The 24,338-nt window shown below is 36.3% G+C and overlaps 2 protein-coding genes across 8 annotated transcripts; one reads left to right on the plus strand and one right to left on the minus strand.

Annotated features, from left to right (window-relative positions):
* Positions 1-4,779: 4,779 nt before the first annotated feature.
* On the minus strand, positions 4,780-8,583 carry LOC116213073 (transcription factor FAMA). Of its 3 annotated transcripts, XM_031547883.1 has the most exons (5): positions 8,380-8,583; positions 7,757-7,886; positions 6,966-7,646; positions 6,364-6,798; positions 5,585-5,913 (listed from the first exon to the last, which is right to left on the minus strand). In XM_031547883.1, exons 2-5 carry the CDS (start codon positions 7,778-7,780, stop codon positions 5,824-5,826), a joined length of 1,230 nt encoding a protein of 409 aa, XP_031403743.1. In that variant the 5' UTR covers positions 7,781-7,886; positions 8,380-8,583; the 3' UTR covers positions 5,585-5,823. The 3 variants fall into 3 exon arrangements, 2 of the variants coding, with proteins under 2 accessions (XP_031403743.1, XP_031403742.1); XR_004157993.1 differs by lacking the exons at positions 7,757-7,886; positions 8,380-8,583 and adding an exon at positions 4,780-4,911 and having other exon boundaries at positions 5,746-5,913; positions 6,966-7,694; XM_031547882.1 differs by lacking the exons at positions 7,757-7,886; positions 8,380-8,583 and having other exon boundaries at positions 6,966-7,694.
* A 10,790-nt stretch (positions 8,584-19,373) lies between these two features.
* On the plus strand, positions 19,374-23,730 carry LOC116215345 (purple acid phosphatase 23). 5 transcript variants are annotated; one of them, XR_004158449.1, is made up of 8 exons: positions 19,374-19,808; positions 20,215-20,406; positions 20,529-20,865; positions 21,180-21,397; positions 21,760-21,950; positions 22,067-22,348; positions 22,751-22,877; positions 23,444-23,730. XR_004158449.1 is itself a non-coding variant. In XM_031551024.1 (8 exons), the coding sequence occupies exons 1-8, from the start codon at positions 19,523-19,525 to the stop codon at positions 23,499-23,501; spliced, it is 1,683 nt and encodes a 560-aa protein (XP_031406884.1). In that variant the 5' UTR covers positions 19,376-19,522; the 3' UTR covers positions 23,502-23,730. The 5 variants fall into 5 exon arrangements, 3 of the variants coding, with proteins under 3 accessions (XP_031406885.1, XP_031406884.1, XP_031406883.1); XR_004158450.1 differs by having other exon boundaries at positions 23,448-23,473; XM_031551024.1 differs by having other exon boundaries at positions 19,376-19,808; positions 22,755-22,877; positions 23,448-23,730.
* The last annotated feature ends 608 nt before the right edge of the window (positions 23,731-24,338 follow it).

The following is a 24,338-nucleotide window of genomic DNA, read 5'->3' on the forward strand; positions in this document are numbered from 1 at the left end:
GTGGGGCTTTTAATCTGATTAAGCAAAGTGATTGTCCTTAGTTGGTTTAAGGGACTTGGGTCCTAGTGACCTAACATCAAGGTCACAAAGACCTTCCTAAGGGCCTATGACAATCTAATTGGTAATTATTTATCCTTAGTCCCGTGTAACTAGGCCAAGTGTGCATGATTATTACAAATTGACACAACAATTTCACGGTTTGGCCATATACATACAAGAGGTTGTGTTTTACACTAATCAATCTAAGAACATCCAATTGGACTCCAATTCATAAGGCCAAAACACTAATTAGGTCAATTTCACCTAAATTGACCTATTACTCCTAATTAGATTCTAATTAAGCAAAATCGGAACTAATGGACACTAACCCACTCGGCCACATTGCCATTTATACATACAAAAGGGCTCCATTCACCAATTGAAGCAAAATTCAAGTCAAATGACCACAATTAGCCCATAATTAAGCCTAATTGACCACTAAATCAACCAATTGACTCTCAGATCAATTCGGCAAAATTTAGGAGTTTAATTTTAAGCTAATTAAGGTCAATCAAACCTAATTAAGCGTGATTCCAAGCAATAGGAAATTAATTACCCCTAATTAGACCTAATCGAGCAATAAATCATCAAATTGACTCATCTAAGCCTAATTTACCAAAAATTATGGAATGTACACGAGTTCAATTTCATGCCAATTTTGACTAATTAAGCGAATTCTAGCCTAATTATTCGTAATCAAGTTCATAATTAGTCTGATTATGCATGATTTGAGCGAAGTTGAACCTAATTGACCACAAATTGGACCTAATTACTACATGACCAAAATGTATATGCAAGAAATTAAGTAAGATTAAACCCAATTAGAATTAACTAGCACATATGCAAGTTAATTTTTACTAATTACACTTAATTATACACAAATTGACTCGATTAACACCAAATCAAGTCCAGTTAATATGCAATTAGTCTTTTCTCGTTGGCAATCAAGCTCATTTAGCCTAGTTTACTCCTAGTTAACCATGATACTATATAATTAATCCTAATTAGCTTCTAATACACAAACTATCCACCCAGTCAACTCATCTACACATATACGTGTAATTAAAGCACAAATCGACCAAGATAGGAGCTAGGAAGCTCTATCTCAGTGTTGAAAAGAGGCGTGGAGCCTCTCCTCACCTTAGTTCGGGCAACAATTCAAACTCTCGTGCTCGGAAATAACAGAATCGGGTTTAAACTCTTCAAATCCTATTATATAAGTGTATGAACTTAGGTGTGATTAGTGTCTTAAGGTTATTTTGGCAAAATCTCAACACATGAAGTTGGCCAATAGTTATTTTTTCGGAAAATAACACTCTATTTATATGCAAAGGGGAGTCGATGACCCTTTTACAAATAACGAAAGCTCGAGGGCAAAAACGAAAGATTCTTTTTTTAAAATTTTCAGTGGTTGGAGAGTGTCAGCTAGCCATCCAAATGAGGATGGCCAGTTGACCCCTGGGTGCGGTTAGGAACCGCACTTAAGGCCCCAAGCATGATTGTGACTCGCGCCTGCTGACTGCACCCCCATTCTAAATTTCATATTTTGACTGAAGTTTCTTCAACTACTTCGAGCTGAACTGATTTTGTTTGGAATAATGGCGTGTCCTTCGTCAAACTTGTTTAAAAACTTCTTTTCACAGTTTTTGGGATTTTAGAGCACAATTGAGCAGAAAAAAATTATCGAAAAATATCCTCAAGTCTAGAAAATAGTTTTTGATTGAAAAACACTCCAACATGAATATTTCTTGCTACATGAGAACATCGATTTCTTCATCTCAAACCATTTCCCTAAGATAAGATATGATATATTACCTTAATGTATATATATATATATATATGTGTGTGTGTAAGCAAAGCAAAGGAAAAGCATAAGTGGACTTGATATATATATATATATATATATATAATAATGTATATATATAATCTCAAATCTCTTTTTTCCCTTTTCTCCAAAATTTTCTCTTTTTTTGGTTGAATTTTGATTTTTAAAATTAATTTTTTAATGCAAATTTGAAATTGATTGTTGAGGTTTTGTTTTGATAGAATATATTTTCCTGTTCCATTATGAGTGTCACTTCAATGTTGTAAGATTTTTCTAATTTTTATATCTTGAATATTTCTTTTATTCTTATTTCATAATTTAATGGATTCACGAAGTTCATTAGTTTTATTTATTTAGTCTTATTATTTGGTTGAATTTTAATTTGTAAAATGAATTTTTTTAATGCAAATTTCCAACTGATTGTTTCGATATTGATTGTTTTAATAATCTTCTTCAAGTTTTTTTTCTTGATTGAACTATGATTTGTTGAGTGAATTTTTAATGCAAATTTGAAATTGATTTTTCTAGTTTAGTAGCTTTATTTATTTATTTATTCTTATTCATCAATTTGTAATTTTAAATAGAACTAAATAATATATATATAAATATATCAAAATATAGATACATTTTTCTTATGAAACCTGTCCAATGCACGAACTTAAAAAGCTAGTTTCATCTTAAAATAATAGGTAAAAGTCTTATATGTTTATATGCTGCGTTTTCACTTTATACGATGTTTAAGAATCGTAGAATCACCCAATATTTAATTTCAACAAATTCAAATTAATTTTTTTCAAATACATAGCTTTACGTGAAATGAAAAGTTATTTCTCAGTGATTTCTCCATTATCATCTTTTTGTTTATAGCAGCCATCCCGTGTTATGCTAGCGTAAGAGAGGCGACTAAGGCGACGCCTGCCAGTCTTTCTCCATCCGTTGATGTCCATGACTTTCTATAATCAACCCCGACCCAGTTAATTTATCATCCCCTCAACCTGAGATTACGAGATTTTTAATTTGATTATCACCAATAAGACGCTTTGTTTCCCTTTTATTTCTTCATTCCCTCTAAATTCACATGTCTCATTTGTAATCGAAAAAAATATATATCATGAGCGTCTTGTTCTTTTCTATTTCTTGTCTATTTCTTGCACTTTGAAATTCGGCATCTCTAGGATTTTGACTTGGTCAAGGAAGAACGGGTCAAATTTGTGGCCAAAATGAAGTGAAACCTATATACAAATATGTATGGTGCCAAGACCTTCAATAATGTTCTATAAAGTAGGGAAAAAAATGGTGATTGATCCTAAAGAGTGAAAATGTTGTGCTCTGATAAAATATTTTATGAAACTTCACATATCAATCGGATTGTGGAGCCCAACAAGAAATGACAGTATCTGATGAGAGATGAGCTGCCGCCTAATGCCACCAAAGGAGGCATTGATATCTGACAGGTCAACTCCATGAGGACAAATTAAGGAGGACCTCTTTGGGTTGAAGGCCCGTTGACATTTTTTCTTTTAATTACTTTTGTTTGGACCTGATTGAACGTAGGAGCTAATCATTTTACTGCCACAAATGCCAAATTTGATCAGACCTTGTCAGCGTGCATGCACGCATCAACCTTTCAAGTTGTTACTAACCTCGAATTTTTATTTTCTCTTGCCTTTGATGGAGTCTCATGGAGCGATAAATTTCTTTATATCATATATATACATATATATATATATAATTTATCAACGATCTAATAAATGTTGATGTTGTTTTATTTGTTACGAAACAATTTTTGCTAATATATTGTGTTCCATTTTTAGTGAAAACAACGAGTGAGTCTCATGTGTATTACCCATTACGATTGATAGTCTAGCCACTTAGGATCATACCATGGTGAAGTATCCCCACATAATAATTTCTCTTAATTTGTAAACGGGTGAAATAAATAAATGTAAAGAACTTACCATTTTTCAAAATAATATCGTGATATTTTTGTTAGAAAAATATTTTGATATTGAAACAAGAGAATTATTGTAATTACATTAACTTCCGATCAATGTGTTTTACATATATACCATATACTAAGACTGCATTGGTCGTCGGGATTAAGATACAGATTTCGAAATACTTATATTGCGTTTGGTGGTGACGGGACAAGAATAAGGATCGGGATTCAAAATATATAATTATTAAGCAAGTAATCCTGGTTCGAGGATGATTTGAGGGGTATTAGGATAATATTGAAGGTAAATGATAGAAATACCCTTGGTTTCCTCTTGAATTTTCTAAATATGCCAGAGGAGTTGAATTTTGAAGAATGGAGAGAGGTGCGGCAGCCTCCCACCGCCGCAGATTGGCCCTCCCCACCCTCTCTACGAAAAGAAAGGAGGGAGGAGGGAGAGAGAATTAAGTGATGGTGGCCCGACTCGACCAATACTGCCATGGCGAAATTACCGTCACCCTCTAGAGTTGTTAAAAACCATGGCTCCTCCCTCCATTTCCTTCTTTTGCGAGCCGTGCTTCCTTTTTCTTAAGAAAACTTAATTAAATTTTAATTTTTAAAGTTTTATTTTCTTCTTTTCAAATTAAAAATATTTATTTTAAGTTATATATTAGTCATATCATGTTAACATTCTAATTCTAAATCTAAACATATACTTGATTAGAATGTTGTAAATTCAATATAGAATTAAAAATCTCATCTCATCCCACTAGATTCTTATCTGTAACCTGACGATCAAAAGTAGCTTAAAATTATATATTACTATCGTACTCTCATTTATTCAATGTTCTTATCATATACAACAGTTTTCGTGTTGCCCCCGATATTTCAGGTAAAAGATTAACTGTATAAAACTTATATTTAATTTTAATTATTTCCATTAATCAAATAATAATAGGAACGGAATACCCTAAGATAGTGTTATTCAACCTTTCCAGAATGGAATTTTACTTCAAATGCATATCCAATAATAGTTCCTTATTATCATGATCAGCGCAATGCGGACACTGGTAAACGGCATGCATTTCTCTCTCTGATTGTCAGGGGGGACCTGGAATGTTCAACATTATATTAGATCAATCATTATTTCATCAAATGCATATTAAAGCCACCAATCTAGACATGTCCAATAAAGAACTACGAACTCGAACACTAATTTGAAGTGGAGGTATATGGCATGCACCCTGGCTGAGATGTTTCCGGTGATTATCCAAATATAAATGTTGGAAAAAGAGATCTCTACTCTTGCAATGTGCAAGGGATTAGAGACATAGTTAGGTTCATGAATATGTCCATCGTAGAAGAAGTACACAAGAATAAGAAGGGCTTGTTTCTTCGGTGGTGTTTGATATATTAAGTACTTAAAAATTAAGCACTTAATTAGTTAAAGGATGAAATGTATAGGAGGTGAAGGAAAAATGATAAGAATGAGAAAAAATTTGTGAGAAATAAATAATACAAAATATAACTTATTTCATCAAGTCAAAATTTTCTACTTAAGTAATTTTTTACTTAATAATTAAGTAGTTTGTACCCTTATATCTAATCTTTCACTATTTCTTTAATTCAGTTAATTAAGTTGAAATAAACACACCTTCGTCATGAATCTTTCATATAGATCTTGACCAAAATTATCACATGTACTATTCAGACGACACCTCATCAATGGCAAAATGTACATATGTATAAAACAAATTTCATCATGTAATATATTACCCCAGAAGAAAACAAAAGCACGACTGTATTATAATTATTATGTGAAGGGAAAATATATATATGACAAAGAAAGGTCCACATGGTATCTTCTATGCATATAACTAGCTAATGTATATATGAACCCAAAAAAAAAAAAAGCCAATGTATATAGAAGGTAAACAAAACGTGCCTGGGTCCATATAGTCTTAGTCTTTTCCTTTCACATACGCATTGAATGATTTAGTTGATGTACATGCACCTATAAATCTCACATGGAGCTGTTTGCATGTATAAAGCTGAAAATCTGTTGAGCTGAGCACGCTATATCTTCTGCCGTAAACCTTGTTTCGCTTGCAACCTGCCCCATAAAAGCAATAAACGCGATAAGCGTGTATGTCAGTGAACTTTAATATTTATATGATCATGCGTCCTTAGATCCATATTATCCATATAATGGCAATAGTAGGGGAGATTAGACATACAGAGAAAAAAGTTACGCTTAAATGATGAGATCAACAGTCTTGCAAACAGAATTAGCCAACACTACATCTGAAGAGTAATCTCGGTCCTAAATTTTTCTGATTTTGTCTTTAGCTAACTAGAAAATATAATAACCATGAGTTGTGATACATTGCACTACCAGTAAGCCAACTTTACATGCAATGCAGAAGTTCAAAATCTATTGAAACCGTTCAGCGGCCAGGGCATAGATGACGTCTAAGCAGGATTAATCACTTCGTGTATTCACCCAGAAAAATAGATATACTATATATATGTGTGTGTGTGTAGATATATACATAGTACGCACCTTGACATTGAAAGAGTATAATACAGTGTGTTCAATGGTCGTGATGTTGGTGTGTAGAATAGTCAGCTGCAGATCCTCTAGGGCTGCAATTGTTTTTATGAGCTGCCCTGGCCTTCTCCTAGATAGGATCTTGATCATCGCATCAAACCCTAGCACCTTCACTTCGATATCTGCCAAGCAGGACTTGCTCTCAGCCGTCTCCTCTCTAAGTCCTGTGTCGAATTCCACGAGCTTATTCATTTGGTCACCTGGGATTGGCAGATTATTGTTAGGAGGGAGGAACTGGGGCTGAGGTGGCAACTGGCCCATTTGTGATGGTGCACCACCACCATCTCCGTAAACCCGCCGCCGCTTCTGTGATTCGAGACACTGGAGAAGTTGCTCCAATTCACGCACAAATTCAATGGCTCCTCCTATGATTGAAGCTTGATCTCCCTACAAGACAATCAATGAAAACTGCTCAAATTTGCATCAATGCAGGACTCTCACGACTAGCAAATTTAAAATCCCGAGGATTTTCAGGGCCTCTATATGAACTAACTTAATAAGGAGTCATCCCTTTCATAAAAAATTGGTCATTAAAAAAAATGAAAAATAGATACCCTTTGTACATAAGAACCCGGCATGAGAGATCTCAAAACACGGAGATGCTCATTCATTTGCCTCCTCCTATTCCTTTCAACTGCAATATGTGTCATTCTTTGGCTCTCTACTTCCTCGCTTGTTTTGATCGACCTTGGCCGCTTTCTCTTGTTGTTGTTCTTCACTTCGCCTATCGTGGCATTCGTCTGGTCGATGAGATCTTGATCGCCACCGTCGCGGAGTTGCACCAAGTTGATGTTGTCAGAAACCCTAGCCTCTTCGTCATCTTGACCCCCATCATTTTCCTCGAACAGATCAGCACGGTTGTCGATATCGGCAATGAGTGACTGACTTTCCGACTTATCATTGAGCACAGGAAACTTGAGGAAACAAATGGGGTCAACCCCGGCCTCATCCTCTGGGTTCTTGGACTGGTTCAAGGCCAACTTGGGCCCAAAATCCGCAAACTGCATCACGTCCGCAAAGCTAAGCTTATCCAAACGGCCAGAACCAAAAAACCCGGGATTACCAATCTGTTGATTTTGCTGCACCGGACTGATGCCGTGGAGCATGTAGTCGATCATGCCATGGTTGTTACTGCTTTCACCAGAGCCCGAGGCCTCTCCGCTGTGGGGCTTCACAAGAGGCTGGTGGAGGTGGTGGTTGGGGTCAAGAGAGTAGTCGAAGCCGGGAAAACTCGCCTGCCACAGTTTGAGTTTAGAGGGATACAACATTTTCAGTGCGGCTGACAAGATTTATCAATAGAAACACACAAACAGGGATGATAGAAAGGCCAAGGATGGTACAGTACCGAGTAGTTCTCTTCTTTCTCCATTATATATACTTGCCCTACTTTATACGACAGCCCTTTGTAAGCCCAATTCACGTAAGGACAAGAAACCCCAGTAGGATTTCCCTTCTAGGATATCGATCTCACGCCCCTGAAACATCCATATGTAGAGACATATATCTTACGGTAAAAAATGATTATCTCACAAACCCGAATTACTATACGAGAAATGGTGTCGGGCCGCGGCACTATATAGAGCACAGTAGATTGTTTTTTATGATTCACGTTACGATAGATGATAAAATATTGAAGTTAAACGAACAATCAAAGGATATATATATGGATCCCAGTTCATATTGTGGAAACTTCATCAGAAATTCATTTTATTAGAACTAATGAAACTATAAATTTCAAAAAGTACATATATACTCTCATATCACAAAGTATTATCTGTATTAGGAATAATCAACTAATGATCAAAGGATGGTTATATCTGTACACCAACCTTATATCATGGATTCTTTCATATGATAAGTTAGAACCCGACTTTAGAAACCGAAAAATGACAAACTTATAGCGCCCGATATTGCCATAGATTATGATATGATACGAACAAATAACAATACAAGTTTATACAAAATTACCTGATTGGAGAGAGAGAGAGGGGGGAACAATAATTGAGAATAAGACAAGTGAGGAAACTCAAGTGGGGCAATGGTGCTTCAAGCTCAGAGAAATGGGCACCACCACGAATGCAGGCTGAAGGCTTTGACTATGAGGTTTAGAGTTCTATGAAATGCCAAAAGCCATAATTTTGTGTTGGGAGGATGCATGGCTTTGACTTTATAGATAGATGGATGGATAGATATATATATATATATATATAGAGAGAGAGAGAGAGAGAGAGAGAGAGAGAGAGAGAGAGGAGCCTCTTGCTTGTTTGGATTAATTATTTTCCACCTCTGGGAGATTTACAGCTCACATTCTATTTCACCCTTTGCCGCCACCCAACATGGCCTTTTTATTAATTGCGAGTCACAGGGCCGGGAAGCAAACTTAAGCCCCAACGCTCTCCTCCTTTGCCTTTTCATGACTCTTATAATTAATCAACAAAAGAGTTTGTATATATCCAAGGGTTAGATCTCAATTTGAAATCCAAAAAGAACTTTGAAAATTCAGATCTTGCATACTGCCTTGAAGCTCAGGCAAATTGGCATAATCAAGTGGAAATTGTAGACGAAAATTAGATGAGTTTCTCGTTCGGATACGTATTTTGTTGAAAGTATGACACATATGTTGTTCACTTTCTAGATACTGTTAGCTCCGGTTTTACGACTTTTTGCTAGTCACATGTAATCCGTTTGGGTGCAATTAATAAGTAATTAACGATCTTGATTCAATAATAATATAGCTGAGTATTTCGAATAATAATAGGTGATGTTAATTTAGTGTCTTTATGTGTCCTATACTCGGGTGAAATCCTTCCATCAAAGGAATGGGGGATAAAAATTTTAGAAATAGAAGTTTCTTATTTTCTGGCAGGTATATAATTAATATGAGTTTTTGTGCTGCTAGATGCATGTCGCATCGTGTACTGGATAAGTAATTTCAGAAAGGACATCTATACCGTCCACCATTCATAACCCATAACACCGTTAAGCACCGACTACATTCTTTATTACTATTTATTTAAGGCAAGCATTTGTTAAATTTCTACTTGATTTACATGGACTTGGACTTAACTTCAACTCAAAAGTTTGAGCAATCAAGTTGTGAGACTCGGTCTCATATAAACCCTCTATTTTCCCTTTCTTTGCCCAGTGTGAGATTTCTTCATTCTGAACACCTATTCTTACGTGACTCCGTGTGGTCCTTTTTACTCTCTTTGTATACACGTGCCATGTGAGCCTTAGGGTCCGTTTGTTTTCGCAACAAAGTTTAACTCAACTCAACTCAACTCCACTTATCTTCAATTCAACATCACAATCATTATTTTTTTTATTTTTAAAATATTTTTAACCATTCAATTCAATTTTTAATATTAAATTCTCTCAACTATTCATTACTTTTTCACAATTCAACAACACAATCATAACTTAATCATTATTTTCTTTCAATTATTTATTACTTTTTCACACTTTTTCTCATAATTCAATAATATAATCATTACAAACCAATTAAAATCAAAACTCAACTCAACTCAACTATCAATCCAAACGCACTCTTAATCACCCGCCCTCAACAACTTACCTCGAGCCGGGCTATCCTTTCTACTGGACTCGGGCTTTTAAGTACCTCAAGGTAGGCTTTTATCTTCCACACTCGGGCGAGGGGTTCAACGGGCTTCCATTTCTGGACTCCGACTTCACCGGCGTGATGTGAGTCACCAAACACAGGGGCGTGCATGCCTCTAGGATCATTACCATGGGCTATAATACCATGTTAAATTTCTACCCGGCTTATATGGATTTGGGCTCAACTTCAACTCAAAATCTCGAACTATCAAGTGGTGAAGTTCAGTCCCATATAAACCCTCTGTGTTTGGGGGATTTCTTCGTTCTCAACAGCATTGATGACATTATCCAATGACTAGCTAAATTTTATCCCATATTTATGAGAGAAAAAGAATGTATATCCCATATTTATAAGTCTGTTAATATATAAAATTGGATTTAGAGTGATTAAAATATGAACTCTACTTAGAAATAGTAGTGGGCCTACATTCAGTGGAGATTATTGTTCCTTATGTCTAGATCTCAAGAATTTTTGCTCAATATTGTTTAAATCAAAATGGATGAAGAAATGAAACGTCATTTTTATTTAAATGCAAATGATTTTTAGCCAATTTGATAAGTTAAATTTTAACATGCAACTTGAGGTAATACTTTTTCTATAAGATTTTTGTTAGAGAAATCTAATACAAATAAAAGCTACTCATTGGATGAGGAGTGATATCCTGATCATTATTCAGAAATAATATCCACTATGCAATGATCAAACTGTATAGTATCGGAGACTTCTCCGACTTGTATAATATTGAACTGATGATCGTTGGAATCAATTTGACTTGTCCAATGTTGAATATGAACCATTGGAATTTTTTTTTTTGGATAATTGCAATTTCATTAATAGTTCAAGGATCAGAACATACAGAGCACAAGTCAACAAAATGCTTCACTAATTACATCAATTCATGAAAACCAAAATTAGAGGCTAAACAGTAGGGTATGACTTTATGAATAAAGTTACTAAAATTAGAGGCTAAGCAACAGGATTTGACTTTGTAAGTAAAGTTAGGTAGTGAAATTGCTTATAGGCGAATCATCTCTATAATATGAGGAATCAAGGCTTTGTAATCCATCTTCTTGCCTTTGAAAATCCTGGAATTTCTCTCCCTCCATATTAAATAATGTAACAAGTTCAACATAACTTTTTGAGAATAGTGTTCAGTGTTCTTCACTTTCAAAAATTAGCAGAATTCAGCTCAGAAATCCAATCACCCATCTAGCTAACTAGCTCCAATTTATGTTGGACACTAGCCCAAACTTCTCTGGTGATAATACATGAGAAGAAAAGATGGTCGCGAGTTTTCACTTTAATATACATAATTCATAAAAAGATTATCACTTCAAGCACCCCCAAGATAGCAATCAAGATTTCGTAATAAGTCTATCTAAGATTGCAAGCCAAAAGATGAAAGATACATGTGGGATATGTCCCGAGAACCATACCAGTTTGTACCAAGGAACACTTAGCTTCCTTGGCCTTAAATCATGCCAAACATGAGCCGCAACAATATTCTCTTCTCTAATTGGAATTTAAACATGAGGAATAATAATCTTTTCTCTAATTGTAGGCCATCCCGTATTGCCGAGTAAAGTTCATATTTTACTTCTTCTAAATCCAATTACCTCTATTAAAAAATTAATGAATAATTGGAAATAAAATTAGCTTTTTATTCTTAGAAGTTATAGTGAATTACCTTATCTGAATAAATAATAGGGTAAATTATACTTTCCTCCCTGAGGTTTTGCGCAATGAAACTTTACCCCATTTTTAACCGAAATAGGCACGCCACCCCATTGACCTTATTGACTTAACAAGCTAAAATTTCTTTTGACCCCCAACCTGTATTTTCTGTTCACTTTCATCCTAATTCCTTGTTCTTTTGAATTATTTTCATCTTCTATATTGCACAGTTTATTCACATTGATTTTATTGTTTGAATTTTTTGATAAACTTATTAATGTGTATTATTTTTAAAAATAAAAAAATTGAAATAAAAAAGAGAAGAAAACAACTTTTCAACGACCATTAAAACTCTCAACACGAGGGTGTCCAACGACGAGACATCCACTCCTCAAGATTGATATCCGAAACCACTACATTTGTCACTGAGAGATCACTACTGAATACTCCTGTTTCACGAAAAATATCGTCAACACTTCCACGAAATTTTGGACAATCATTTTTACGGTTTATAACTTTGGGTGCAGGTGTGATTACTGATAAAGGTTTTCAGATATCTATGATGGGGTATGTGCAATTGGTGAGGCTCCACTAACATTGATATCTTAAATTAGGACTAATAAAATCTCAATATTGGGGATATCTTAAATTACTAATAAAGCCTCCATCCCCAATACTAAGATTTAGAGATCCTAATTTAAGACATCGATGTTACAAGTGGAGCCTTACTGATTGCAAATATCCCACCATAGGTATCTGAAAATATTTATCGTAATCACAGCACCAACCAAGATTATAAATCGTGCAAATGGTCATCCAAATTATCGTGGGAGTGTTGGCGGCATTTACAGCGAAATATGAGTGTTTGATAGTGGGCATGATCTTTTACTAACAAATATAGTGGCTCTGGATATCGATCTTAATGAATAGATGACTAGCTGTAAACATCCTGGCATTGAGAGTTTTAATGGTTATTAACGAGTTGTTCTCTTCTTTGTTTTTATTTCAAAATTCTTTTATTCTTAAAAATAATGCATGTTAATAAGTCAAAAAATTCAACCAATAAGATCAAATTGAATAAACCGTGTAATGTTGAAAATAAAAATAATTCAAAAGAATAAAGAATTAGGATGAAAGTGAAAAGAAAATAAAGGTTGGGGGTCAAAAAGAAATTTATCTCGTTAAGTCAATAAGATCGATGAGATAGAGTGTCTATTTTGGTTAAAAATGGGATGGAGTGTTATTGCGCAAAATCTCCAGGGAAATGAATGTATTTCACTCTAATAATAGTAAAGAAGAAGTCACCAATATTTTTATTGGGTTATGCATACGGACTTGTGGTGTGTTTTTATGAGCGGCTTGTGGAGTTTGTAATTACATTAGCAATGTACGATATAAAAATCCATAATTCAATATTCAATGTCATTCCGTATTCCAAAATATATTTTCTGTCAAATTCTTTGCCTCATTTGTCTGAATATAAATGTTTGCACGCACATTTTGTGGGTTTAAAGCCAACGACATTTCGAATGTCAGCCTAGTGGGTTATAGCCTTCATTCTGGCAAGTCCACTATTAAGCTGGCCTCAGCTTATCGGAGATAGTCCAGTGGTCAGATAAACCAAGTCGGCCCATTCAGTCCATACGAATATTGGGCTGGGCCCAGCTGCTGGATTTAGTTTTTGTCCTTTTTCATGAATATATATTTGTATTATAAAGCCATAAGAAAGACTTTGGTCTATCTTTCACTTTCCTAACATCTTTTTAAAAAGACAAGCCTAATCAATAACTAGTAATATGACCGCGTGTAGGGCGGGTTTTTGCAAATTGAATTTTTGAATTTATATATAGATAACACTGTTTAGACTTTTGTCATGAGATTTCATTCAAATTACGAATGTGTCCACAATAACTATTTTTTTAAAATAAACGTGATATAAAAAACATAATTTATACCCTAAAAACTTTCAATCACCTTTCGTTTTATATCAATAATTTATCATGGAAGTTCTGACTTAAAAAAACTTAATGTTCTCCTTTCTCTTAAGCTAATGCGCCATACTTGGTGCCACCATAGGCAATGCCCCTTTTGAAGATACGACACCAAACCGTGACAAGTACAACTACTTCATAAGGACTGTGATCCCCTACATCGCTTGATGGTCCACAAGTTACTCGATGACCTCCATGTCAACCAATTACTCCCATAATAAGAGAGCTCTCACATAATGTTCAGATAAGCATTACTCATGTCCGACGAATAAAGGCTAGGAACAACGCTTAATTACCTAGAGCGGAGCCTTTCCTAGAGGAAGCACCAACGCTCGACAACGTATAGCGGAGCCTTCCCTCACGGAACAACAATGCGCGATAATGCGGAGCAAAGCCTTCCCTCACAAAAGCAACAACGCTTGACAACCAATAGTGGAGTCTTCCTTCTCGGAAGCAAAATGTCAAATAACCTAGGACGGAGCCTTCCTTTGCGAAGCAATAATGTTTGACAATCAAGAATGGAGCCTTCCTTCGCGGAAGCAACAACACCCAACAACAAAAGTGGAGTTTTCTTTTGCAGGACTAAGTTAATGATGGAAAACCGTCTCATAACGAGGTCTTCGCTCATAGATGTCTAAAACCATCTCATAAAGAGGCCATCACTCATGACGCAATGTTTAAAAGACCTCTCACAACGAGGCCATCGCTCATTACGTGATAAGAAACCTACTCAAAATAAAGACTTCACTCATAACACAAAGGAAGATCTCTTAAGACAATGCATCGCTTTCAATGTGATAATAACGGCACATGACGTTGATCCACCCCAGCGACCTCTCGAGCTCATGGGAGTGAGGGGTTCTGTTAGGGACTAGAAAATTGGCCTGACTCATCTATCTCGACTTACCATCACAGGTCCTCCTTGACACATTGAACTGATAACAATATCTTATAGATATCTCTCTTTCATAATTATCTCTCATATACCTCATAATATCTTATTTACAAGATATTATTTCATATCTCTAACTTATATATGGCAAGTACATCTACTTGTTATTTATTATTGTACACATATTATGATATCCCAATACAAATATCTCAGGACTCCAATAAATACCTCTCCAGGTACTCTTAAACCATAGATTCAATTCTTTTACCTTTTTTCAATACGCTCTCATTTAAGCATTGGAGAGGAAAATTAAAATTCTCTTCCATTCTTCCCCTTTTTACTGGTTGCTCATGGACACTTGATGCTCGTGGCCTGCATGTGATCAAGACCAGATTTCATGACCTCAAAATTCTGAATTAACATTTTAATTATATAAAACTTAATATTAATGTAATTTTGAAATTTTTTGAACCTTTTTATTTGTAACATAATGTTCATTAATATTTATCAATATCTCATAAAATTAAATATGCAAACTATATATCGTACTATTTGATGATAAAATCATCTAAAATTAATTAATATGTTTCTCAAAAATACATTGAAATTGTAAGTTATATGATAAAGAGTAATGTCGAAATGCAAACTTAAAGATGACTTATAGAGGTGGCCAAAAATGCAAAAGAGGACTTATAGAACATTTATTTAGTACTCATCGTCCTTGGATAAAAATAATGGTGGGTTGAACGAAATATTACGTGGAGTCATTTGACATGTCAAACTTTAACATTTATTTAATTAATTTGAAATTAATCTACTAAATGCATATTATTCTCATTCTAGAGAGCTATTTTTATTTTCTATATAATAAGTTCACAATCCTAAATACATTATTTTCATAATTATTAGAATAAGAATCGGATAAAAACTTTTGATAACTCTAATTTTCATACCCATATTTGAAGAGGAAGAAAATTTACTCAAAAACTTTTAAAAAGCAATATTCTAGGAGTCAATAGGGAAAAAAGCAAAAGAATTATGTAATAGGTATCCGTAAAAAAAAAGGAAGAAATTCACAAAACTATTTAAAAAAATGGCTCTTCTAGTGCCACTTGTCACCAAAAGAGGGGTTACTTTGGTAACTCTCTTAGATGTAGATTTTATTCCTTAAAAGGAGAAGACTTGCTCTTCACTTCTCTCTTTATAAATTTATAGTTTATTTGATTAAATTTAGGTTCATAAAGTTATATTTTGTGCGAAAGTACTCGAAGAAAAGTCGCCACGTCAGTATTACCTCCAATTTCTGACGGAAAAACTGACGACGTACTGTAGCGGGTTCCCCCAAATTAAGGGAGTCGGAGGCTCTCTCACCGACCACCAACCCCCCAATTAGGGTCACTGGCCTACTCATACCAAGCCGACGACCTCAGTCGGGAGGTTGATGGCCGGCTGGGGAGGCCCCAACCCCCTCCAATCAACCTTTTCCTCTTTTTTTTTTAAATAATTTATTAGTTTATTTAATTATACTTAGGCCCTCAAGTTATATTTTGTGCGAAAGTACCCTTGGAAAAGCCGTCACGTCAGCATTCCATCCAATTTTTAAGAGAAAATCGATAGCATGCTGTGCGGTGTAAAAAAGCTTTTTCGTGTTGTATAGGGAAATGATTTGAATTTGTGTTACAGCATGAAAAAGTCAAAAAATTGTGTTGTACAGTACTATTTTCCCAAAAGAATATTTATCTCTTTACATGTGGACATCTTAAAAGTGGTTCCTTTAGCTTATAAAAAGTAGATATTTCTCATGACGCATAAATCAAGTAATGTTCAATTTTAACGGTTCTTTCACCATAATAGGTTCAAACCTGAGGCCTCCTATTGAAAGTCTCGTCACCTTGCCATCCAGCCCAAACCCTCGTTACCCCTCAGAGGTCTAGACTTGGGGGGGGGGGGCAAAGTGAGCATGGAATCAAAATTATGGTAGGGACTAAATCAGACTAGAAACTTGTGGAGTAACTAAATTGTGAAAAAGGTAAGAGGCAAATGACAGAATACACAAGTCCGAGAATGTGGCATGTCTCTTTCGTAAATTAATTAATTAATTGAGTTCTAATTAATTTCCTGATGAAAAATAGAGACAAAGAGAATGATCTCGAGAATGCTGCTTTTTCAGTGCATATTTTTTGTTTTTCACACCTACATAACTAATTTGGATTCTTAGATTCACCTCAATTTAATCTGGACCATTCATTTTTATAAATTTTAAAATTTCAAAAACACACCTGAAAAATCTCGATCTGGTCTATTTGTTATATAAAATGTGATATGGTCTTCAATAGCAAAGTATTCTGGAATGGGGCGGTTCATTAGATCAGCCTGTCAAGATCCTCCCTTTATTTTGATGTCGACAAGTAACAACTTGAGGCAATGCCAAGATCCCCATTTCATTGTATTTATATTTAACGCAGTTTCCTAACAACAAAGTCGTTCGATAAGACTTTCCCTTTGTTCTCTCCATTCTGACAATTGGTGATGAGTACGATCTCGTATAGAGCCACCATGACATTAGCTCCATTGCTGCCTACTTTCATCCTTAGGGCTCCGGAGAGTGATAACTGCAAGGTGTCCGCTGACGGCCCTTGGAAATTTGCCTAGAATGTTTGGTATTTGGTTAGTGAATATTATGGGTGATCGGGTTCGGATACCTTGTTTTTTTCACAATACCTGAAACTTATCTTGTAAGGGACAATTTCAAGATTTTGGAGTCGAACCCTATCCTGTTGAATCTTGAAACCGGAACCTGTATTATACTACATGTTTCAAGTACCATGTTAAAACCTATAAATTGTCGAGGAAGGTAATCACCTTGTGCGTCTGGGAGAAGAAGATCTTCAATGGGGCGGAGAAGTTGAAGGTCACGAATTTTCAGATTGGTGGATGCTGGGACAATTTTTGACAAGGACCCACAGTAGTCTTAAACTTCCTTGCTTGGCCTTTGAGGGGTTGCGCGAAAGGAACTTGTGCCTTGCCCTAGAATGGAAGCTCTGAAAACTCGACTTTTTATGATATACCGGAACTGCCTGTTTTGATTGAAGGCAGGCGACCAATGCTATTCAAGGCAATTCACAAACCCTTAACTGTAATTCTAAAATAACAAACTTCAGATACTATTCGAGAATCCACAATGTCTCCTCTATTTGCATGGAACAACATCTTCTGTGCATGGGCCAGAGCCCTTCCCATAGACGGGATGTCTTTGAAAAGACTATACAAATCCTCAAGTAGAGGGTATATGGACTGCGCAAAAGGTGGAGGCTCATAGCTTGATTCTGGGATAACTGCTACAGATGCCAAATTTGAACCATAATTTTACTCTCTTTTCTTTTAACTCTTTTCTTAGAACTGGAACTGCTGCATATAGGTTCCAATTCTTGATACCCCATATACAGGAATCAAAATCGATTTTCACCAGTTTCTTATTTTAATATCCGGATCCTACCCTAACAGGTAGGTTCCGACCGATTTCGGATATACTTGGTATCCATGCACACCCCAAGTGAATATGCATACATACATTATATGGTCAATTTCATTGGACATCAAATATGAAAAAATATTCACCTATAACATAGGAGTGAGAAATCTGGGCACAGAGGCAATCGACGCCAACAACGCTTCCTGGTCAGTCCTTGTGTAATTGGCCCGACCCTAGACCACCACCTGCAGCGTGATCGTGGTGAAGAGCCGGTGGGCCTAAACATGTGCCTTCCGACGGGTCCTTCCATCCCATGTAATCCCAGTAGTCAACATGGTGGGCTAGCAGGATTAATGGATCCCCGGCTTGAGATGGAAAGGATTGCTCTTAATGATTTATGAAGTACGAGGTCGAGCTTGACTCAATTGATTGTTAGGCATTACATTCATTCGGTAGAAATGAAATATTATTATGCCTCTGTCATGCTTTTTTTTATGAGGGGAGAAGATGATAATAACTTTTCAATGTTAATTTTTAATAATATTAAAGGTTTATGCAATGAAGACACTTAAATAAAATTATGTAAAATGAATGGTCCATATTAAATGAGGAAAATTTAATAATTCATATTAATTTTGTACAGTGTGAAAAAAAGTATGCCTTGTTTGTTTTCAGGTAATGATTTTAACTTTAATTTTAACTCTATTTCACTTAACTCTACTTATTTTTATTTATTTTCAATTCAATAACACAATCATTAATTTCTCTCAACTATTCATTACCTTTTCCACAATTCAACAATACAATCATTATTTTTTCTCAACTAATTATTACTTTCTTTCAACTATTCATTATTTTTTCACACTTTTTCTCATAATTCAACAACACAATCATTATAACCTGATTAAAATCAAAACTCAATTTTACTTAACTCTAAAACCAAACACAACATTAATGTTACGTTTAGTTTCAAAGTATAATTTTAAAATCAGATTTTAATTTTGAAAAAGAGTGGTATAAATGGGGCCCACAATTTGACTTTGTATGAGTTATTTTGTTTTGTTGTAGAAAAAAATAATATAAATAGACCCCACTCTTTAATTTTGTATAAATTATTTTGTTTTTTTGTGAGTAAAATTAAATTAAAGTTGTGATTTTAAAATCACATTTACAAATCAAACAAGTCATAAAATTCTCCACAGTAGAATTTGATCCCCAGAAAACAGAAAAAGAAAGAAAGCATATCCGCCGTTCTCCGTTGCGAATATCCCAATTCAATTATTATATTATACTTATAGTCACTTGTCACCAGACTGTCTGATGGTCTGTTATTTTCCATGAGCTTTCAGCCCTCTTTTTATGCTCTCTCTCCTTAACAACTCCGCCCGTGAGGAGCCGGACCGACCCGATCTTATATTCGAACATTTGGATCGGCTGCTCCCGGTCCGAACTTGGAATCGTCAATGAAGTACGATAATCAATGGAGACACTATCTGATGATGTTGCTGGTCATATCATCAGCAGCTGCGGCATCCGAGGTTGGGAGCGGAAATGTCCACATACCCACCACGTTGGAGGGCCCGTTTGAACCCGTGACCCGGAGATTCGATCCGGCACTGCGTCGGGGCAGCGATGACTTGCCGATGGACCATCCAAGACTGAAGAAGAAAGTGACCGGAATGACCCCGGAGCAGGTCGCCCTGGCGCTCTCCGCTGCGCCTACCTCGGTGTGGGTCTCTTGGATCACTGGTAAAACTTGGCCGAACGAACATCTCTTCTCGATGTTCTTGCCATGGTTATTGGGCAGTTCTCTATTTAGGAGACTAGTGTAGGACATGATCTGTGTACGTATAATATGAGCATTGACCAGCTAGGTAGTGATTTGGCAATCGACAAACTGAAATTCTCGTGGGAGATAAGTGCTAATTCGCGCATCCATCCTCACAGTTGATGATCAGTGTAGTGAGTATAATAATCTGAAAGTCGATGAATAGAATCCATGGCATTTTCAATTCTTGACGGGTTTCTTTCGACGTCTAGCTATCGAGCATCGTCACTGTATAGCCATTCCCGAATTTGACCATAGACGTTGCTACCTTTCGTAAATGATTAAGTTGAGTTTTAAACGGGTTTGTGCCTTTATTTATGTTTTAAGGGGACGCACAGATCGGTTCGGATGTGAAGCCGCTTGATCCTTCGTCTGTTGCCAGTGAAGTTTGGTATGGTAAAGCAAGTGGGAACTATACGAGCACACAGAAGGGGGTTGCAGCTGTTTACGATCAGCTTTACCCGTTTGAGGGGCTCCAGAACTACACCTCTGGAATCATTCACCATGTAAAGTTGGAAGGTAACAATGGGATTAACCTATTCAGTTTCAAAATCGTCGAAACAACCCTCAACCATTTACATAACGAAAACAATGATTGGAGATTTTAATGTTGATTTCTAATCCTTATCGTTACTCCCCAGGACTAATACCAGGAGCGAAGTATTACTTTAAATGCGGGGATAGCTCTATTCCGGCCATGAGCGAAGAGCACAGTTTTGAAACTATGCCTCCAGTTAGCCCAAACATGTACCCAAGTCGTATAGCAGTTATCGGAGACTTGGGCCTCACAAGCAATTCATCAACAACTATCGATCATGTTATGAGGAACGACCCCTCATTGGTTCTGATGGTAGGGGATTTGAGCTACGCAAATCAGTACCTTACAACTGGCGGCAAAGGAGCTTCCTGCTTCTCGTGTGAATTTCCTGATGCACCTATCAGAGAGACGTACCAACCTCGATGGGACGGATGGGGAAGGTATTGATTCTCCGTGAAATTGTTGTATTTCCCCTTCGATATGGATGAGCCAAGCGAGAGATGTCATGCATTGTGTTGATTAATCTTATACAAGATGACATATCAGAATTCATTTAGCAGTTTGAGTCTCTATAATATTTATACTATATTTTTTTGAAAAGTTACCATTTTTACTAGATGCCGTTACGGAATATGAGATGAGTTGTCGAGCTGAATTACTATAGGTTAGGGGCGTACGTGTATTTCTTTGGTTCATTTCATCTTTGCTAATCTTATGAGGGGTTCTAATCGATAGTATCGATGTCAAAGTTCAGGTTCATGGAGCCATTGATCTCCAGAGTACCTATGATGGTCGTGGAAGGCAACCACGAGATTGAGCCTCAAGTTGCCGAAATAACTTTCAAATCGTACTCAACAAGGTTCGCAGTTCCCTCAGAGGAGAGTGGCTCCAACAGCAGCTTCTACTACTCCTTCAATGCCGGAGGAATTCATGTTGTTATGCTCGGAGCGTACATCGATTACAACCAAACTGGTACTTGCTTTAATCCCTCCTCTGGAGTCACAGTCAGTTTACACGTCACTCACAAATAGAGTGCCGTAAAAGTGTTTCACAGAAACAATCAACCACACTGTTTTGTGCTTTTTACAACAGAAAACAGAGAACTGTCCTTTAGATTTTTCCATATAACACTCTGCAAGACATGGGAAATGATTGGATCCTCATAGGCCTTATATATTAAGTTCATTCTGATGTTCGAGTATTGCTCTAAGTGCATTCAGTAGTTTCTCAGAGATATAGTTATAAGTGGTAAATTGATCGATCTTTGTTGTGAAATACACCCCTCATCTAACAATAACGAAAAGATTAATTTGGATTTGATTCGCTATTTCAAGGCATACAGTATACATGGCTAAAGGAAGATTTGAGCCGAGTGGACCACAACATTACGCCGTGGCTCGTGGCTGCATGGCATCCCCCCTGGTACAATAGCTACTCATCACATTACCAAGAATTTGAGTGCATGAGGCAGGAGATGGAGGCTCTGCTTTATGAATATAAAGTCGATATTGTTTTCTCTGGACACGTAAGACTATATGTTTCATAGCCATGCCTGTTCCATGATTTTATCCTTGATTTTATTGCAAGAGTATCAGATCATCGTGTTCGTACTCATGGATTTGTATAGGACGCTCAATGCAGGTTCATGCTTACGAGCGGATGAACAGAGTATATAATTACACGCTAGATCCATGTGGGCCTGTCTACATAACGGTTGGAGACGGTGGGAATATTGAGCAAGTGGATGTAGATCATGCAGATGACCCTGGAAAATGCCCTTCGCCTGGGGACAACATGCCAGAATTCGGAGGGGTTTGCCATTTGAATTTCTCTTCTGGGCCTGCAAAAGGCAAGTTTTGCTGGAGCAGGCAACCTGAGTGGAGCGCATACCGAGAAAGTAGCTTCGGGCACGGAGTACTTGAGGTAATACTATTTCCTTTCATGTTCTTGATATGCTTGTCCCGGGCATGTAGTCCTCACTATCACTGTCCTCCAATCAAGAGCTCATGACATTTTATGTACATAAGCAACCTCATGTGGTTTTCCTGTGCCATCCTCGTTATTGCATAAGCTATTCCATTTAAAAAGGATTGCAATCTGTATAAGTAAATCTAGTCGAACTATCATTTCTGTCCCGTCTACCCGTAGTCCGGTCAGCATGTGGTAAACTGAACTTATTGGTGCAGGGCGGCGCTAAAAACCGTGTCCATGTGTTTTTTTCATTCCCCGGTGCTACTTGCTGAGATTATTTTGGGTGGCTATGGCTATATATTTATATTCTTTTCTTCCTGATTCAGTAAAAAATATTCTTTTCTTGCTGCAAAGGCAGGTCATTAACTCAACATATGCGTTATGGAGCTGGCATAGAAATCAGGGTGCATACAAGGAAGATGAGCCAGGCGATCAGATATTCATTGTCCGACAACCCGAATCGTGCATGCCGGTTCTCAAAGTAACTCTTTAATCATTTCAGACTCTTCTTAAACTTGGCTTTCTGCTTTTTGTTGCTTTCATGCTGCCTCGTGATCGTCCTGGTAATTAACCCTCTGCAAGTCAGAGTAATACTACTCTGCATTGGATGATCATATAACTAGCTAGTTTGCACCAAGCTAGTATATCAGCCATCTTGGTTATACATATAGAGGAGGTCCATCATTAGGCGAGGTCAAGCCATAGAATTGTTCGCGTTGCAAGTGCACTGAGTCCAATGAAAGGTTTAAACCTTCTGTGGCTCAACTAGGCCCTTAGAGTATGGGAAAGGCAACCTGAAGGCTGAGCGTGTAATCTTGCGATACTTTTTTTCTTTTTTGATTGAATAATCTTGCAATACTAAACATAGAACCAATCGAACAATGCCGCGGAAAACCAAGATTTCCATGAAATTAGATTCGGAAGGTAATAACTAATGGTTTCTCCTTCGTATTGGTATCTCATTTTGGTTTTTAGCAGTCATATTTATTGAATGAGCCTTGATTTGCAGTGTCTTTTTCACTACTAAAGTTTACGTTTCGGTGTTAGGAAGAAAGCGGGCCTCCCCAAGTTCAGGCTGGAAACGAAGTTGCAACCCTGTCGATAAAATCTGCATGGCTATTGCTGTCAATATTTTCTCTGGTTATCTTTCGCATTTGGTGATGGATAATCGTATCAATCAATTGTTGGAATTTGATTAATCAAGGTTGTAATTTGATGGAAATAGTGTCTCCTGGGATTTGATTGTGGACCTTTCGGTGGTGACTGATTGTATATATTGATCATTATAAGAGGGGAAATTTAAGTTGAAGAGTTTCTTTTTTGTTTTTAATCAATTCAAGTCTCTTGGTCTTAGCTAGCTTTATTCTTGCTGTATCTATGCTAGGCTTGGCGTACTTATTGAAATCATTCCGAAGCCCCGAACAAAATTTAATCCGAGACCTTAAGGAGAACTTTAACCTTATAAATTTTAAGTCTAAAACTTGGGTAGTATTTGTTTCTAACTTAGAATCAAGTGTTGAAGTGTTTGTTTCAGCTTAGAATTAAGTGTGAGTGATAAATGAAATAAATGTTTATCTTTTTCGGTGTGTATTTTGATATCCGAAATTTCAATGGTCTCCGGCTAATCAAATTCAAGTTAGATTGGCTCATTAAGGGCTAAAGTTTTCAAAGTATGAATTTTTATCCATTCACAAGAAAATTTAAATTTGGAATAACATGCAAATCATGAGCCGTTTTGAATAATTTTTAAATCATGGCATAAATTTGAAAAAATGAATAAATCATTAGATATATGGCATTAAAGTTGCCCTATTTAATAGGGTAGGAGATAAATATGAATTCTTTTATTTTCTTTTTAACTTTTTAATAAAAATAAATTTGAAATTTATTTTGATATTTACTATTCTAAATAGGGTGGGAGATAACTTTATTTACTATTCTA

This window comes from Punica granatum, chromosome 7 (assembly GCF_007655135.1).
Source record: "Punica granatum isolate Tunisia-2019 chromosome 7, ASM765513v2, whole genome shotgun sequence".
Lineage (NCBI taxonomy): Eukaryota > Viridiplantae > Streptophyta > Magnoliopsida > Myrtales > Lythraceae > Punica > Punica granatum.